We start from the raw sequence: 20,000 nt of genomic DNA on the forward strand, positions 1-20,000 counted from the left end.
GTGCTACTGCTAAATATTACTCTATATTTTCATCCTTAAGAACTGTCGTTTTTGAGGATTCCTGAAGAATGTTTATAATTACTAAAGAAAGTGCACTTTTGCTGATTCCAAGAGAGGTTTTATTATTGACTCTATAAGATTGGCTTCATTCGTTATTCCTAGAGAATGCATACTATAAGTCGGGGGTTCCCAAAAATTTTGTTCTGTACTCCTTTGGGATTTTTACAGATACCTGTGTACCCTTTATATTGAGGATGAAAAAGATAAACAATTGAATTAATGTTTATATAATTTTAGTATTCAGTTATCGCATGTATTGCTCAGTGCTGGTTATTCTCTCAGATCTAATGTATCCCCTGAAGAGTAGATTTGTACCACTGGGGATACATGTACCACAAAGTGGGGACCCCTGTTTTAGGCGATTCGCGTGAATAGTAGGAACCGGAAAAATCGCTTTTGCCAAATCCTGTGTTCCTGGTATTTCTTGCACTGTTTAAATAAAACCGTAATTTTAATCGGAAATTCTCCGTAAAAATGTACTGTTCAGTCGTATTTTAGTAAGATACAAGCGACCGTGCTTTTTACCCTGCTTTGTTATCTTTTACAGGTCGTTGATCGTTATATCACTCCTTAACGTCAATATACTGTGTACACCTTTTTAAAACGGTAAATGCCTGGCAACATGTATTCCAGGATTTTTACCGTTTTTTACTGCAAATTTTACCAATGTGGTATAATGCAAGCGTTCATAGGTGCGTAATGCTTTTGCAGAAAATCAACTCTTTGTACAAGTTTTCAAGCAATTACTTGGGTAGTCGTGTGAATTTATGTGGTGAAAAATGTCATGAAGGCATTGCTTGAACCATATAACAGATAAGATAATAATGATAATGATTGTATAATAATAATTTTGTTAATAATGATAATGATTTAAAGATAAGTAAATTGGATTTATTGTTTCCTACTATGAAATGAGTAAAGTACCTTGTAATACCATGCTCTTCCACTGCCTTGGATTAGAGTTCTCTTGCTTAAGGGTACACTCGGACATGCTGTTCTATCTTATTTAATCATCCTCTTGTTTTTTTTAAGTTTTTATAGTTTGTATGTGAAGGATCCAATTTAATGTTGTTGTTGTTCTTTAAATACTTTTATTTTAATTGTTTATTCTTCTCTTGTAGTTTGTTTATTTCCTTGTTTCCTTTCCACAAAGGGCTATTTTTCCCTGTTGGAGCCCTTGGGTTTTATAGCATCTGGCTTTTCCAACTAGGGTTATAGCCTAGCTTGTAATAAAAATAATAATAATAATCATGATAATAATAATAATTATAATAATAATGATGATGATGATAATAAAAAAACATAAATAATAATAATGATAATAGTAAACAAAACTCCTTCCAAACACATTCCGTTTAAAGAAGTATTTGTAGCATAATGGATGTATCTCCCTCCTTGTCTTTCATCTCCATTATGAATGTCTTTCGACCCTTCCCCATCTCCTTCTCCCTTCCTCAGACAGAAAATGCAATTACGGCACAAAGCTTTGGCTATTAGTTCAACAAAACGAAATCTTGTTTTCGCGTCGAGGGCCAGGTAAGCTGGCAAAATCCGTTCTTTGCATTTTAGATGACATGAAAGTCCGTTGTAATTGCTTGATTTGCAGTCCAACGCAATGGCCGTACGCTGTTTCTATATGGGACCTTTTCCTCTACAGTTTCAACTCCTGATTGAAAAAAGGGGAGATTATAAACCCAACAAGTAATCAAGGGATTTGTGTATGACGGTCGTAGGGGAAGGAGAATGGACCAAGATAAATTGCTGTTCGTGTCCACTGCTGCTCTATATAAGGGATTTTACGTGTGTTAATTGAGGCCTCTTGAAAAGGATTTGTTGGGGGTGATTCAGGCGTCAGAGCGCACAGCAAGAGCAGCGTTAGTTAGATATCTTTAAGTTAAATCGAAATTTTGAGATTTTATGGACTCGTTTTACGCTTTTACTGAGGACTTCATATTTTAACTCCTAAAGAAAATTATGGAATATGACAAATTTGGAAATAATTTGTATTTTTTTTTTTTTAGCAATTCAAACCTGGAGATCTTTACTATGTAGTATTTATTTCAGTTTTGCTGAAATAAATACTCCATAGGAAAGAGCTCAAGGTGGTTTGTATTTTTTCGCCGGAAATTTTTTTTTTTCTCTAAATTCCGTGTGGTTTTCTCATCCGTTTTGGTATGAGATACTACAAAATTGGGGCTAGATTCTTTTAGCCAATACCTTCTAACCGTTGGGAATTTTCACTAAAATTATCTTTGACAAAAGTAAAAACTAGTTTGGCTAAGGCAGTGGTAACACGCCAGCCTTGCTTTCGTAAGTACAGCAGGTCGAGTCCCTCAGGCCATGAATTTAAGCTGACTACTAGAAAGGTTACTACTATGGTTGGACACCACGGTGCTTGGTTCGACTCGCACGGCTGACGTTCTGACGAGTATATATCCAGATGAAATTGAAGCTGAAACCAGGCACCTCTAACCTTTATCAGCAAGCAGGACTTAACGTAAACAAATTAGGGAAGTTATATTCACTTATATTCACAGATCTTTGGATGAACTAGAGAGTTTCGTTTGTTATACATATAAGCTATGTATTGTAGCCTTGAATGTAATTACGTATTGTATTTTGTGATGTATATGTTTGAAATCCAGGTTTTGATGGATGAGTTAAGGGTCGTATTCATCAAAATATGTGTGTGTATATATATATATATATATATTTGTTCCGTAACCGAAATACAAACCACGCTATTTACAAAGGGTTATTACTTTTAGCGTAGCTGAAATGGCGAGCCATTAGAATTTAACGAGGGTGTATTACCCCCGCGCTAGTTAGCGGGGGGGTAGGGGAGTGGTAGCTAGCTACCCCTCCTCCCCCTCACACACAGGTGAATACTCACTTTCACTTTTGGCTCGGACTGTGACAGACGTCTCTGTCTTGGTCCTCGCTTGGCAGCCATTGTCTGTTTTGTCTTTACTTAATCGCTTACTTTTCTTTTACTCAATATATATGTAAACATGTTTTCATGTTTGTATATATATTTGAGTATAGAAATAAGTAAGTTTCCTTTTCAGATGTGTGTGTGTAGTGTACGATATCTACGTGGAGGCCTCGGCAGTTAGGCCACCACGGCCTAATTTTATGGGTTGCGATCGAGTTTGACTTCGGTCTTTCTCTCTCTCTCTCTCTTGAGGTCGTTCACCCTTTTACTATGTTTTACTACGCCCTTGTAGCTTCCTTCCCGTGTGGGTGGGGTTGCTACGCCGTACATTTTGTCTCAATTAGTTTATGAATCTAATTGTAGTTGTTAATTTTTCAGCTTGTAGAACGATTCCTTTCGGGGTTTTCGTTTTTTTCCTTAGTGTTCATTCATTTTTAAATTACATAATTACATAGTTACATAATTATAATTGTTATAATTCTGTTTTGGTTACAGCTCTCCTTCCGCGAGTGTAAGTGGTTGTGAGGGCACGTGCCTGTTGTGTAATTCTTGTTCCTTTTCCTCGGGATTCCTCTTCGGAGCCTTCCCGGGGGAATGAATGTGTACTAATATTATTTGTTTTATTTTTTTACAGTTACCGATCTAGTTCGTTTCTGTAATATAGCAACGGTGTGAGCTGTCTGGTTGAGTCCTGGGGATTCGGCTGTTGCTGCCTCCCCCCTTGTATTGTCGTCAGGGGCGTGTCTCCTTCTACTGGTAGTACTCCCGTGTCGACGGACAGCTCTCCAGTTCATTTTAGAACAGTCAGGAGGCTTGCCTCCTTGGGCGGATAACTTTCCTTCCGAGGGAAGTTTTTTCCTGTCCAGGCTTGAGCTTTTCCTCTTTTGGGGGGTTCTTCTCTTGCCTTTTTTTCGTGCGACTATGCTCTTGGTGCTGAGCGGTCGCACCTGCAGTTTCGCTCAAGGGGCTGGGCAACTGCAGGAGCTCCTCTTCGGAGGATTGCCCCTTTTAGGTCACTGGCTGACCAGTCTCTTCCACGAAGTGTTTCTCTTTCGTTCGCGAGAGAGTACACTCATAGAGACTCCTCTTCGGAGGTTTCTTCTGTTGCTGTTGCTGTTGGCCTCCCTCGCCGTAAGGCCTCGTCGTAAGGGCCTCTCATCTCCCTATAAGGGTGCTTGAGGCGCCTTTTTGAATCTCCGTTTGCAGCCTACAACTTCTTTTTCTCGATCTTCCGTCTTGGTGCAGATGGACAGCAGTCTAATCTCGTCTTCCGACGGGCAACGGTCTTCCCGACGGACAACGGTCTTCCCGACGGACAACGGTCTTCCCGACGGACAGCGGTCTTCCGACGGACATCAGTCTCCCGGCGGACAACGATCCCTTCGGAGCAAAGGGTTGCCCCCACGGGGGTTCTTCCCTTGCGTGTCAGGGTTTCCCTGCGCGCCCTTCTGTTCGTCAGCGCTCTCAAGATGATCTTCCCTGCGGTTCCTGTTACGTGCCCTGTGCGCCCACGTTCGCCCTCGCGATTTAGAACTTCGGTTCAGGTCGGGGTCAAGGACTCTTCTTCTATGCGCAGGCTTCCACGCGTAGCCTTCTGCTCGTCAGCGATCATCAGCTCGTCAGCGATCATCAGCTCGTCAGCGATCATCAGCTCGCCAGCGATCGTCAGCTCGTCAGCGATCGTCAGCTCGTCAGCGATCATCAGCTCGCCAGCGATCTCCGGATCGCCCACGTGTGTTACAGCTGGCACGCCAACGTTCTCCAACACTTCTGAAGGAACATGGTTCGCCAGCTGCTAGCTCAACTGCGGATGCTGATCGCCATCGCGCGACCCTCAACTGCAGACGCTGATCGCCATCGCGCGACCCTCAACTGCGGATGCTGATCGCCATCGCGCGACCCTCAACTGCGGATGCTGATCGCCATCGCGCGACCCTCAACTGCGGATGCTGATCGCCATCGCGCGACCCTCAACTGCGGATGCTGATCGCCATCGCGCGACCCTCAACTGCGGATGCTGATCGCCATCGCGCGACCCTCAACTGCGGATGCTGATCGCCATCGCGCGACCCTCAACTGCGGATGCTGATCGCCATCGCGCGACCCTCAACTGCGGATGCTGCTCGCCATCGCACAACCCTGAACGATTGCCCGCTTACGCATGCTGCTGCTCATCGCACAACCCTGAACGATCGCCCTCTTGCGGATGCTGATCACCATCGCACCCTTTCACGCGATCATTCACCTGCGCATGCTGCTCGCCATCGCACAACCCTGAACGATTGCCCGCTTACGCATGCTGCTCCTCATCGCACAACCCTGAACGCTCGCCCTCTTGCGGATGCTGATCACCATCGCACCCTTTCACGCGATCATTCACCTGCGCATGCTGCTCGCCATCGCACAACCCTGCACGATTGCCCGCTTACGCATGCTGCTCCTCATCGCACAACCCTGAACGCTCGCCCTCTTGCGGATGCTGATCACCATCGCACCCTATCACGCGATCATTCACCTACACATGCTGCTCGCCATCGCTTACCGCCAGCGATCTTCTTCACCTACGCGGTGCACGATCCCTCGGCGCGCCCGAGCGATCGCTCGCCTGCGCGCCCGCGCGATCGCTCGCCTGCGCGCCCGCGCGATCGCTCGCCTGCGCGCCCGCGCGATCTCTCGCCTGCGCGCCCGCGCGACCGCTCGCCTGCGCGCCCGCGCGACCACTCGCCTGTGCGCCCGCGCGACCATTCGCCTTTGCGCGACCGTTCGCCCTCGCGCGACCATAGTTCGCGGCGAATTCCACAGCCGGTGGTAGCAGCAGGGACGCGTGCTCCTAGGCGGCACTCGGGATCACCTCCATCCAAGCACAGGTTGGTAGTGCAGGACGAAGACAGGTCAGTACAGCATTCTTCCCACCTTCTTTTCAGGCAGGAACCGTCGCGTCCTCTCCAAAGGATCGCCCGATCCCTTTCACCTTAGTGAGGATTTCGGACTCTTGTGTCCTTGGAGCAGCAGACATGGTTTGATCCGCTGGCACGGGCGTTAATGAGGGTTATGAAACCAGCACTCACCGGCCAGGGTAACAAACCAGCGGCTGTCTCTCCTACGCTGAAGAGAAAGAGAGGAGTGGACTTCGTGGTGACTTCCCCCAGGGCGAAGTTGGTTCCCAAGAGGTCGGTCTCGAGGGTCCCCTCTCCTGCACGAGTACTCTCTCCTTCTCCCGCCCTGGAAGGATTTTTGGCGGGGGGGCTTTCCGTTCAAGATTTCTCAATCGGACAAGGGATGACTGCTTAACTCTTCCTCTGGGAGCTTACCAGGTTCTTTCCCTCCTCGGTTACGGCCCGAGGTTTGGTTCAAGGAAGCTACAGGAAGATCAAGGGTACTTTCCTCCTCTCGAGCTCAGGCACCTTGGCCTTTCGTCGTTAAGTATCTACTTGCGGACAAGCTCGATGTTGTACCATCTGGACGCGCTGACTGAAGGCTTCCTTCGGGTGTCTCATCTGTGGAGGTCAACGACCTCATCTGTGGAGGTCAACGACCTCAGACACCCTTCCATCCTTGAGAAGAGTTTTGTCTTTGCCCAAGGACAGAGACTTAGACATCTGCTGTGCGGAGTAAATCGACTTCCGGTTTCACTCCTCCAAGGCGCTTTCTTCCAGACTCTGCAGGGCTCCAGCTCCCTTTTCTTTCAACCACGTCGGCCTAAGTTATCGGCTACGACAACTGGGACAAGGTGTCCAATTGCAGTTTCCTCCTGTCAGGAACAGATGGCACGGGAGACTCCCCCGGGGGGGCATAGTCCTAAAAGGAGTTCACGAACTCTAGGATTGCAGGTTTTTTCGCTGGGAGGATGCTTAAGGTTACTCATCCGAATGACAGCTTCCCGATGCCCATTCCCGCACAATTTCTGTGATTAGCCAAGGATATCGCGCCTGCCGTCTCTGTCAGCGAATTCAGTGTCTCTGAACCTCTATGCCATAGCATCAGCAGAGTTGCCCGATTGGGCAGAATGATCCATACCTTAGGCGAAGGTCTTCCTTAGGATCATCGACGGCTTCACCCCCGGCCCCCTCAGTCGATCCTTTCTTGTAAGGAAGGATCTGAGAGGGGATGTCCATAGTCGACCTCTCAGCCCTGATCAAGTTTGTCGAACAAACTTCGGCCAGCGTAGACCAGCAGAATCGATCAGACTGGTAACGAAGCGACAGGACTCCTTTAACCCTGGATCGGAAGGACGGGTACTTTCAGTTTCCATTCCATCCATCTTCCAGGGTGCTCGTCGAATTCAGCCTAAACTGCAAGTATTCCTGCTTATGATGCAGTGTGGCTATCCCGCCGTGGCATAGCAGGTTTGTTTCCCCAGAGAACTCTCCCTGCCTTCCTCTTGGCCGCTCAGGTGCAGACTTCCGCCTCCTCTGCTGTTTGGAGGGCTGGTCAACTCCGGTAGGCTCGGGTTTCGACCTTCTTCAGCGCCGGGAAAAGCTTCCGAATGCTGACCATGAGTGTGGGCTCATGGTATTTTGCTTGGAGCCTTCTCTTCCTCTGCCTCAACATCTGGAGTATCTGGCCATGATATTGAGTCAACCGCCTTACCACGTTGGAAACCCCGCTTCTCGTCCGTCCAGCGAGGTTAAGCAACGTCGGTACTTGGATGGGTGACCACCTGGGGACGCCAGATTCTGTTACCACATCCTCCGAGCCTTCCTTTCGGTTGACTGTGGCAAGACTGAGGAGAGTCGCAGTACCTGTTCTCAGTCAAGCAGAGTTTTCAGCCCTACCTTGGAACGTTTCCTAGTTCTTCTTTCCTCATTGACCCGTTTATAGTCCGAACGGTCGCCTCAGGATAAGTTCCATGTGGGGCGATCCAAGTTCCGGTGGCTTCAGGCAATGTTTAACCGGACTCCCTGGCCCTATGGGACCAGCGGAACTATTAAACCTGCAATGGGTGTTGACCTATGGAGCCTCTTGATGGTAGTGGATATTCTCGTCCTTTCCCCACATTCTTGATGCGGTTCTCGGACTCGTCAAAGGAAAGGGGGGGGCATGTTCCGGTCCAGGCCTATGGTCAAGACCTGAAGGATACCTCTCCATCATTCAGGCAGGCTTAAGGGCCTTAGTCTGGCCCCTCTTCAGATCCTACCGCTCCTGCCAAGTCGCCCCGTTGCGTGTCGACTTCATGCTAACCAGCAGGGGACGCATTTTCACACCTTCACATCTTGCAGTAGAGATACCGGGATGATTGAGATTCTCTCAATTCCACCATCGGCTCTCTCATTCCAGGCAGGGGAATGTTTCTCTCAGACTATCCGAGCAGAGCCTCATAGAGAGAGTGTACCTAGGGGTCTTTGACCTTGGGTAACCAGCAAGTGCTGGTCTGGGGGACCTGATCGCGACAGCTTGGAACCTCAAGCTTCCGCTAGTTTTCCCCCCAGTCTCAGACCCCGAGACTCTGGCAAGATGCATTCCGGTGATGGTGGGACAACTTCGACGCCTGCGTCTTCCCTCCTTTTTGTCTGCGGACAATGGGTCTCAACAAAACCAGGTTGTCTGTCAACCTTTCAATGGGAGAGCTCCACTGGGACTATGCGCAGAACGGTTTCTGGACCCTCTGCTTCCCCTGACGGAACTCCCGGGAGAGCTTCTTCCACGGCGCAGACTACTCAAGCAACCACACTGCGACATCTCTCCCGAACCGGGGCGTCGCTTCGGCTTCATGCCTGGAGACACTACGCTTCCTCCTCTAGAAGAGACAACCCGCTACAGTCGCGGTACGGAGGTCGCGTCATCTGCGATAGTCATCCACAGGGGTCTCCCAGGCAAAGTGAAGAGTCTAAGGTGGTTGGTGCCGTGGGAGATATACCTCTTCCCGTGAGGCCTCTTCTCCAGCAATAACGGTCTTATTGCCTTTCGGCGGGAGGAAACTCCTTTCCGCTCTTGGCAATGAAGCCTGTCGCTCAGCCTTTCCCTGACCTTCAGGCTTAAAGGAATAACTTTTTCCTGCCCGCTGGATCTATCCTCGCTCATGCGAAGCTACGATCGTCCCTGCCCTAGTCGGAGGAAGACCTCCAACTTGGAGCATGGCTCGGACTTTTAGTCCTTTAAGAGATCTTCTCAAGACCCTTTTACGACAGGCCTCGGATTGTATTCCGCCTTGGGTCTTCTGCTCACTCTGGCCACGGCCAGTGTGTAAGCAATCTTCTTGGTCTCTTACTACTCCCCCCCTTTCTAAGGAAGAGGGGAAGGCAACATTCAGGCTCGCTCCTGAGTTGTTGGCTAGACTCAGAATCTGAGGGTCCCGACCCTTCGGTCCGATTCATTCAAGATTTTGAGTCTCCATTCTGTGTCTGATGTCCCAAGACCTTCTCTTTCTTGCCAGTACAGGAATCGAGAGGTTAGCGCTGGGAACAGCTGCAGTTTGGCCTCAGTTGCAGCCGATTTGGGAACACAAGGAGGACATGGGGGGAGAGTCACCAGTATACCTCTTCAGCCCGGACTCAAGGACATTCATCTCGACCTGTCTTCAGACCCTCCCCCGTCACGTCGCCCTACAGCACGATGTTGGACACATCGCAACGTCCCTCGCCTTCGAGTAATACTACTCTGTGACGCAGGTGCTACAAGCTGGAGTCTGGAAGCGTCTGATGACCTTCGCAGCCCGCTTCCTGCAGGGCGTGACCCACAGGAGTCTCGATACGTTTTCTATCGCTCTGTGGTGGCTACACAACAGCTGGTCTAACCTCAGGCTCCTTTTTGGACAGGTAGCAGAAGGTTGAGGGCATTGTTATCAGGTTTTAGTCTGCATGAACGAAAGAAGTATGTCTGGCCCTTACTTCTTTCTTCATCATCCCCTCTACGGGGAAGCAGCATCCTGGTCTCTGCATAGCTGACCTCGAACCTCTGCAGGTAAACCATGCTTCCTTGTGTTCCGAGTATTGAGTCAATACTGTCGCGTCCCCCATACCCTGACGAGGTGGTATTGGGAACGTCCTAACCCAGAGTTCCTTCTGGAACTCCAGGTCAACTGCCTAGGACGGGTCACACTTCTTCCTTCACACACAAGCTTACGTAGGCCACATGGTTCCTTGCGGTGCAAGGAACTTGTGAGGTGCAGGGACTCCTTTTCTCGAGTGCGACTCACTCGGATTCTGAGTCCCCGGGTAAAGCCAAAGCCAGTATGGCTGGGGACTTTCCACCCTTCCTAAGGGATAAGTCACCCTTTGTAAATAGCGTGGTTTGTATTTCGGTTACGGAACAAATGACAAATTCGAAGATAATTTGTATTTTTCCTAACCATACAAACCTTAGCTATTTACACATATTTGCCCGCCAGCCCTGTCCCCCAAGACAAGTCCTACCTCTAAGTGAAAGTGAGTATTCACCTGTGTGTGAGGGGGAGGAGGGGTAGCTAGCTACCACTCCCCTACCCCCCCGCTAACTAGCGCGGGGGTAATACACCCTCGTTAAATTCTAATGGCTCGCCATTTCAGCTACGCTAAAAGTAATAACCCTTTGTAAATAGCTAAGGTTTGTATGGTTAGGAAAAATACAAATTATCTTCGAATTTGTCATATTTATATGTATATATGTGTATATATATATATATATATATATATATGTATGTATATATATGTATGTATGTACTGTATGTATATATATATATATATATATATATATATATATATATATATATATAATAGATATATATATATATATATATATATATATATATATATATATATATATATAATGTGTATCAATATGTACTTTAGATATCTGTAATTCCTATTAATCAATGGTAACATAAGCATTATTGCCTGACCATATATATATATATTTTTTTTTTTTTTATGAAATCTGAGAACATTATTTATACCTTTATGTATTCACACTGTAATTTAGTTTTCATCAAGTATTAATTAAATATCATACTTACCCATGCTGTGTAATCGTGGGATACTTAACCTATTCTCCCATAGTAATGTATATTAATTTGTTTTCTCTGTCTCTTTGCAGACCGTTCGTCATGGATTTCCGTACCAGCCTACATCTCTGGCTTTCGATCCCATTCAAAAGGTGTTGGCCATCGGTACTAAACATGGATCTATCAGGCTGTATCCTTTTGTTGTTGCACTGGCGTTTTCTCTCTCTCTCTCTCTCTCTCTCTCTCTCTCTCTCTCTCTCTCTCTCTCTCTCTCTCTCTCTCTCTCAGCATATGGTGCGTAGATTAATCGTTTCGGAGTGCTTTTCAATGCAGGTAATGTATGTTTTATTCGTCTTATTTATGTTAGTTTAATATTGCTGGATATAACAGTTCAGTTCCAGTAAATATAGAAATTTCTTGCCAAATGTGTATTTGTTTACATGATACTTTCTAATGAAACGCTGTGTGCGTGTATATATATATATATATATATATATATATATATATATATATATATATATATATATATATATATATATATAATATATATATATATATGTATATATATATTTTGTATATATATATATTTATATATCGTATTTATATTTATATATATATATATATATATATATATATATATGTGTGTGTGTGTGTGTGTGTGTGTGTGTGTGTATTATTTTTCCGTTTGTCATAATATTATTTTAAGTGTATTTCAGTACCAAATACACAGACACCATCTGTGAATATTACGGAACTAACTTTGCCATTTTAAGAAGATTTGCTTTAGTCGCCTGCTGTAGTCTCTCCTTCCTTTCCCACCAGTTAATATTATTGGAGTCTCATTGAAAATCGATATATTGCTTTCCGGCTGACATCTTTATTTCCTTAATTTCTGCCTTCCTTCCCTTCCCTTCCTCCCTCACTCCCTCTTTCCACTTCCTCCTCCCATCACTCACCCGAGTTAGGGCCAGGGTGTAGAACTACATACGGATATTTTACTCGAATAAAAGTTGCTTTTTTTGCTTTTTGCTCAATTTGATGTCGTTTGAGAGCAGATTAGAGTAATATATTTCCCTTTCAATGGCTTTACTTAGCATTTTGATTTTATTATGTCACATTGTAGCTATTTTAACGGCATGTAAACAAAAGATGCATTTCCAGTGTGATGTCACGTGCACGGTCGCCTCTATTTTTGGTTGTCCTTTCGGAACTGTGTGCGCGTGTCTGTGTGTGTTACCCGTTTACGTTTATCGTAAGTATTTTTGGGATGAAACTGTTACCCCGTGACCATATCTATAGATGTATAAGTGGTGTATATGCTCTTGGAAACTTAACTTCTTGTTGGTCACCTATTCAAGTATTGACCAGTCTCGACCATCGAGAGAAAATTTGCTAGTGATACGTACTTTGAATATATATATTTATTTTAATTGAATAAAAGAAATTTGTAAAAAATACGTCTCCGGCATGGAATGTAGAGCTCTTCGTACTCGAGGCATTGCCAGCATATTTAGGTCAAGTGGCGCATTACGGACCCTTATCTTGATTATGATTCAGATGGCGATCGTCAGGCAAACTGGAGTGATTTGGCTTTTACAAGAGAAGGCACAAGGAGTCTGTAAAGGGGGGGGGGGGTGACTTTCACGTTAATGGTAGAAGTGTTTTAGATATGGCTATTTACGCTTATTAAAATGTAAATTTACTTTCATCATGCAGCTCTTATTCATATAAAATGTGGATTGATTTGTCTTTTATTGATGTTTTCAAATTGACTTTTGTCACACTTTTTCATGATAATGTATTGTTCGTATTCTTAAGTATATAGTTTATAATCTGGCAGAGAGAGAGAGAGAGAGAGAGAGAGAGAGAGAGAGAGAGAGAGAGAGAGAGAGAGAGAGAGAGAGAGAGAGAGAGGGTAAATTAGATGTTATGTCAAAATCTTTTAGCAGATTTATTCATGGACAGGATTAGAAATATGGTTTGGATATAAGCGTGTAAACAGCCATTTTACCCAAGATTTTAATCAAGCAGAAGTTATTTGCTTCATTTTATATATATATATATATATATATATATATGTATATATATATATATATATATATATATATATATATATATATATATATATACATACACACATTACATAATGTGTGTGTATGTGTGTTTACGTAGTGTGAAGAGAATTCATGGATCCTTTGCTAATTAAATAATTTTTGTGTTTATATTTGTGTGTGTTATTATTATTATTATTATTATTAGTAGTAGTAGTAGTAGTAGTAGTATTACTTGCTCAGCTATAACCCTAGTTGGAAAAGCAGGATGCTATAATTCCAAGGGCTCTAACAGGGAAAATGGCCCTGTGAGGAAAGGAAATAATGGGAGGTATTCATAAAAATGAAGGATATCCTTGTAAGCATAAGGTAATCATTATCAATATGGAAAGAAAGATTTGCTTATACTTCTACCTTTTGCTTCAGAGAATTACCTTGTACTTCTACCTTTTACTTGCGAGGATATCCTCCAAGCAGAAGTAAAAGGTTGACTCGTGTTTCGGGAGCGCTTAGTTACATGTTGGAACTTGTAAGATTTCATTTGTGCTGTCAAGATAAGAAAGAGTTTAGTATTTATAATACGTATTTAATGCCCTGTTTTTACTTGTATTTAATTAAGTTTACGCATCAGAAAGAACACAGACGCCGCCGCGCCTTCCCCAAAGCCTCGCTGGCAACATCTATCCCCTACCCCTTGCATTAGAAGTTCTTTGACCTCTTTTTAGCTCCCCCACCCCTTGTATAAGGAGTTCTTTGACCTCTTTTTAGCTCCCACACCCCTTGCATTAGAAGTTCTTTGTCCTCTGTTTAGCTCCCACACCCCTTGCATTAGAAGTTCTTTGACCTCTTTTTAGCTACCACACCCCTTGCATTAGAAGTTCTTTGACCTCTTTTTAGCTCCCACACCCCTTGCATTAGAAGTTCATAGATCCTCATTTTAGCTCCCACACCCCTTGTATTAGAAGTTCTTTGACCTTTTTTTTAGGTCCCCCACCCCTTGCATTAGAAGTTCTTTGACCTCTTTTTAGCTCCCACACCCCTTGCATTAGAAGTTCTTTGACCTCTTTTTAGCTTTCCCATCCCTTGCATTAGAAGTTCTTTGACCTCTTTTTAGCTCCCACACCCCTTGCATTAGAAGTTCTTTGACCTCTTTTTAGCTCCCCCACCCCTTGCATTAGAAGTTCTTTGACCTCTTTTTAGCTCCCCCACCCCTTGCATTAGAAGTTCTTTGACCTCTTTTTAGCTCCCCCACCTCTTGCATTAGAAGTTCTTTGACCTCTTTTTAGCTCCCCCACCCCTTGCATTAGAAGTTCTTTGACTTCTTTTTAGCTCCCCCGCCCCTTGCATTAGAAGTTCTTTGACCTCTTTTTAGCTCCCCCACCCCTTGCATTAGAAGTTTTTTGGCCTCTCTTTAGCTCCCACACCCCTTGCATTAGAAGTTCTTTGACTTCTTTTTAGCTCCCACACCCCTTGCATTAGAAGTACTTTGACCTCTTTTTAGCGCCCCCACCCCTTGCATTAGAAGTTCTTTGACCTCTTTTTAGCTTCCACACCCCTTGCATTAGAAGTTCTTTGACCTTTTTAGCTCCCCCACCCCTTGCATTAGAAGTTCTTTGACCTATTTTTAGCTCCCACACCCCTTGCATTAGAAGTTCTTTGACCTCTTTTTAGCTCCCACACCCCTTGCATTAGAAGATCTTTGACCTCTTTTTAGCTCCCACACCTCTAGCATTAGAAGTTCTTTGACCTCTTTTTAGCTCCCACACCTCTAGCATTAGAGGTTCTTTGACCTTTTAGCTCCCACACCTCTAGCATTAGAAGTTCTTTGACCTCTTTTTAGCTCCCACACCTCTAGCATTAGAAGTTCTTTGACCTCTTTTTAGCTCCCACACCTCTAGCATTAGAAGTTCTTTGACCTCTTTTTAGCTTCCACACCTCTAGCATTAGAAGTTCTTTGACTTCTTTTTAGCTCCCACACCTCTAGCATTAGAAGTTCTTTGACTTCTTTTTAGCTCCCACACCTCTAGCATTAGAAGTTCTTTGACCTTTTTTCAGCTCCCTTACCTCAAGCATTAAAAGTTCTTTGACCTCTCTTTATAGCTCCCACTTCTCTAACATTAGAAGTTCTTTGACCTCTCTCTTTAGCTCCCACACTTCTAGCGTTAGAAGTTCTTTGACATATATTTCTAGGTTCCATACTTTTAGCATTAGAGGGTCTTCGATCCATATTTTGTGGTGCCTTACTTCTAGCATTAGAGGCTCCTTATTTTTAGGTGTCTTACCTCTGGCATTAGAGGCTCCTCTTCGCTGTTCTCTCCTGTCTTCTAGTTTTCAAGATCTTCTTTCATTAGATTATCGGTTTCTTTCGAGATTTCATTGTCTCTTTTCCTTAGTTCGTCAGTGTCCTCCTAGATTTCAAAAGAGATTCAGTGCCGCGAGTCCTCACTTCGTCAGATTCCTCAGGGAAATCGAAGGCATTTATTCTTTACCTATCTGGGCAATGAGTAAAGAGATGAATACTGTCGATTTCTCCGCATACACTATCATGCCAAAGTAAATGACGAGCAACATGATATATTTACCAATGTCGTCTGGATATGTCCTTACTTCAATGGCGAATTTTGGGACAATCCTGTTGAAGAACTACACGTCACTCACCGTTCAGTTGAACCATTCTGCCTCCATCCTCATTCCCCGCAATCCGTTTTTGCATCGATACAAAGCCTCGTACTTTTTCCAAGAGTCTCCTTTAATAAGACATCGTCGCAAAAGCCCAAGCAAATGATCCTTCAAGGCGCATACATTATGATCTTCAAAGCTCAGCTCCCAACGGAAGATCCCGTGTCTTTCTATAGGTCGGGCGATATAAAACGAACGATCGGCAACTTCGGCAGCAACCAAAACCATCTGTATTTGATGGTGTTCCAAAGACGTAACACATAATTCTTACCGGCAGCTTCCTATTCCGCCAGAACGCGATTTCTGTGAGTTAAGTGAAATCCTTCTCCGTCATCAACTCATTTCCTCTTACTCCTATTGACGCGCAATTCCTTGGTTAGATTTCGCCAGCGACATACAGATCATGTGAGGTGTTGCAGGCTAAGTTTTAAAAAATGAAGATCAGGTCTTCAGAAGTCATTTGAAGCTCGGGGAGGAGTTGTTCAGGACTGCTCCTGGAAATTTCAGTTCTGGAGTCATTCAGAAATCCATGTTAAGTATACGACTATGTCCTTTGAAGACTTTTGGAAATTCAGGAAAGTTTTCTTCCGAAACCGTTCTGAGATTCCGTTCTGGAGGCATTCAGAATTCCATGCTAAGTCTATGGCTATTTCTTCTGAAGCCATTTGGAAATCTGGGAAAGTTTTCTTGCGATACCGTTCTGAGATTCCGTTCTGGAGGCATTCAGAATTCCATGCTAAGTCTATGGCTATTTCTTCTGAAGCCATTTGGAAATCCGAGAAGATTTTCTTCCGAATTCTTTTAGGACTTGCGAAAAATTCCATTCTTGTTTTATAACAACAGCAACAACAATAATAATAATAATAATAATAATAATAATAATAATAATAATAATAATAAACTACGTGATTTGAAAAGTTTTGAAGACGCTAAACGCTCAACTTTGCAGTTTGAAGGAAATTTTAAGATACCCGGATGAAGGGCGTAGGGTAATTGAGGTTTTAAGCAAACCGAATTGAAATAGTTGATTTCAGCTAAATTATTTCAGGTTTGGGATTTAGAACCATGTATTTCTGGTACGAATCGATATATATATATATATATATATATATATAGTTTATATATGTGTATATACATGCATGTATATAAGCTTTTGCAGTATATGAATATTTTGTGTATATATGTATATTTATACGATGTATATATATATACATATATATACATAGACATATATATATATATACATACATATACATATATATAATATATACATACATATACATATATATTATATATATATACACATACATATACATATATAATATATATATATATATATATATATATATATATATATAACTATATTTATACATTATATGAATACAGTATATTTGCATGTACTGTACACACACACACACACACACATATATATATATATATATATATATATATATATATATATATATATATATATATATATATATATATATATGTATATATATATAGTAGTCTACATAAAGAAAATTGAAATGAATACTGTCGATTTCTCCGCATACATCTCTTTTTTTATGATTTTAAGCCTTTCCTGTATATACAAACGTGTGTAATATTTCTTTGCATAATAAACGCTCCAAGAAGAGGTCCATTGGCGGACGAAACTGTTGAGCATTTCTACATATACACAACTTTCAATTTTCCTTAAGTAGACTACTATATATTGAGTTTTCTTCGTGCTGAGGAAGATTACATCTGTAATATATATATATATATATATATATATATATATATATATATATATATATATATATATATATATATATATATATCATATCCATATATACATACATACATACATACATACATACATACATACATCCCTAAATACAGCAGCCTTCGTATTCTCCCAACTGTTTATACATGCAAAAGCAAATGTAAAATGCATATTACCAAGTTATGGCTTAACCTTGATATTTCATCGAAATTCCAGGTGTGGACAAGATATCTGTCCGCAAGCCACTGTACATTTTGTTCTTCAAAACGGAATAACATCTTGAAATCACGATCAAGTGTGGGTAAACTGGGCATGTATTGTTTAACATGCCTCACATCCACAAAATCTGCCATCGTGCTGAGAATCGGACAGAACAACCTTTCTCTTCGAACTGCAGTCTGCTACTGACCAGACTCGGCTTTTTCGAAGCATATGCTCTTTATATGAAGTAAATGGTCTTCTTTATGTATAACCATTTACTTTTATGTGATTATAAGGATATACTTTTGCTCTAAAAGTAGAAGCTTTTGCTTGAAATGTTTATGAATACAAGTAGAAGGATTTCCTTCATATTTTGCAAGTATAAGCATGTCCTTTTCTTTATGAATACCGTCCAATGAAATAAACTACAAGAGAAGTTTAAGAACAATAAAAACATTGAAATAAGTATAACATATATAAACTATGAAAACTTCAAAATAACAAGAAGAAGAGAAATAAGATAGAATAGTGTGTACGAGTATACCTTAAATCAAGAGAACTCTACCCCAAGGCAGTAGAAGACCATGGTACTGAGGCTATGGCACTACCCAAGACTAGAGAACAAAGCTTTGATTTTGTAGCTTCCTTCTCCTAGAAGAGCTGCTTAGCATAGCTAAAGAGTCTCTTCTACCCTTACCAAGAGGAAAGTAGCCATTAAACAATCACAGTGCCATAGTTAACCCCTTGAGCGAAAAAGAATTGTTTGGTAATCTTTGTGTTGTCAAGTGTATGAGGAGTTAGGAGAATGTGTAAAAAAAAAAGCCCTATCTGTGTATGTGTAAGTAAAGGAGAAATGAGTCGTAACCAGAGAGAAGGATCCAATGTAGTACTGTCTGGCCACTCAAAGGACCCAATAACTCTCTAGCGGTAGTATCTCAACAGATATATATATATGTATATATATATATATATATGTATATATTATTTATATATATGTATATATGTGTGTGTATATCATATCATATATATTATATCATGTATAGTTTCGGTAGTTTTATGGAATTCCCAATGTGTGACGACCGAGCGAAAGGCAATAGAGAAAATGTATGGGTTCCCATAAAATAAAATAAAAATACGGAAAATTTGTGGCGCCTCAAAGGACGTGTTATTGGCTTTCAGAAAATTATGGCCGAAGCATTATCTTTTTGTGTGATCAATTCGACTGAGGTGTGGCACATCCAAGGAAGAAAAGAAGAAAAGGTATGAAACTTGCCCAACTTCATTCCAAAAGTGTTAAATTCCTGGCCATAATCAAGAGGAAAAAGCAACTCGTTGCCTTGTCTTGATCGAACTTTAAAAGAATCCCTTTATTACGTCACCAAAGTATAAATTTACCTCGCTAAAAGGGCTATACAGTGGTGCCATCTATCAGCTTATAAATATATTACATAGAGATGCGACATTCCAACAAAAAAAAGATTTGCTGAGAACCGGAATGTTACGACCTTTTGGAGATTCCCACTAAAGGGTAAAACCTGTGTATTCCTACATTATTGTAAATAAAGTTTCCTCATAACCTAACATTATTGTAAATTAGGAAAATAATTGTCGTTTACAATTGTTCAAGTTATAAACGACGAAACATTCTGAAAACAAGACGCACTAAGCAACTGGAGAGAGAGAGAGAGAGAGAGAGAGAGAGAGAGAGAGAGAGAGAGAGAGAGAGAGAGAGAGAGAGATGTGATTACTTGACTAATCCTATCAACTTGGGGATGCCATCACCTCAATAGGCCATTAGGGGCTCTTATTGAACCCATTAGAACTCCTATTACGCTGCTGGCTTAAATGTAATGATAAAACTTAACGTTGCGTAATTGACCCTGAAAAGGAATGCATAGTTATTAAACCTGACTCCTCCCCATAGTGCATTTTAAAGTCCAACACATAGGATGTAGTGTTTTTATTACATACACGCGCAGTGAATGCAGTTGTGCCAATGCAGTATTTCCCCTTTATAATAAAGAACAAGTGTTGGTGTGTGTATATATATATATATATATATATATATATATATATATATATATATATATATATATATATATATATATGTATATAATGTATCTATATATAAATTATATAAATATATATATCTATAAATAGATAAATATATATAAATATATATGTATATATATACATATATATTATATATATATATATGTATATATATACATACATACACACACACACTCAGTCCTATCACACGGTACGACAACCATTCGGAAAACAACTATCTCCCACAAATTGCCCAAACTAGCTTGTTTTGAGGAAAGGGAAGGTAGAGGGAAAGGTTGAATCTTATGTGTGCATGTCTTGATATTTAGTCAT

General features: G+C 42.0%; 1 protein-coding gene across 5 annotated transcripts in view; it reads left to right on the forward strand.

Moving 5' to 3' along the window:
* Tomosyn (syntaxin-binding protein tomosyn) overlaps window positions 1-20,000 on the forward strand; it is a 772,563-nt gene that overhangs the window by 508,227 nt on the left and 244,336 nt on the right. Inside the window, exon 2 of one of the 5 annotated variants that reach the window (XM_068372634.1) lies at window positions 11,006-11,103. The exons of the other annotated variants lie outside the window; for them this stretch is intronic. Coding sequence (XP_068228735.1) covers window positions 11,006-11,103 — 98 coding nt within the window. The remainder of the gene's footprint in view (window positions 1-11,005; window positions 11,104-20,000) is intronic. 5 annotated transcript variants of the gene reach the window in all.

This window comes from Palaemon carinicauda, chromosome 4 (genome assembly GCF_036898095.1).
Source record: "Palaemon carinicauda isolate YSFRI2023 chromosome 4, ASM3689809v2, whole genome shotgun sequence".
In the NCBI taxonomy this organism is placed as follows: Eukaryota; Metazoa; Arthropoda; class Malacostraca; order Decapoda; family Palaemonidae; genus Palaemon; species Palaemon carinicauda.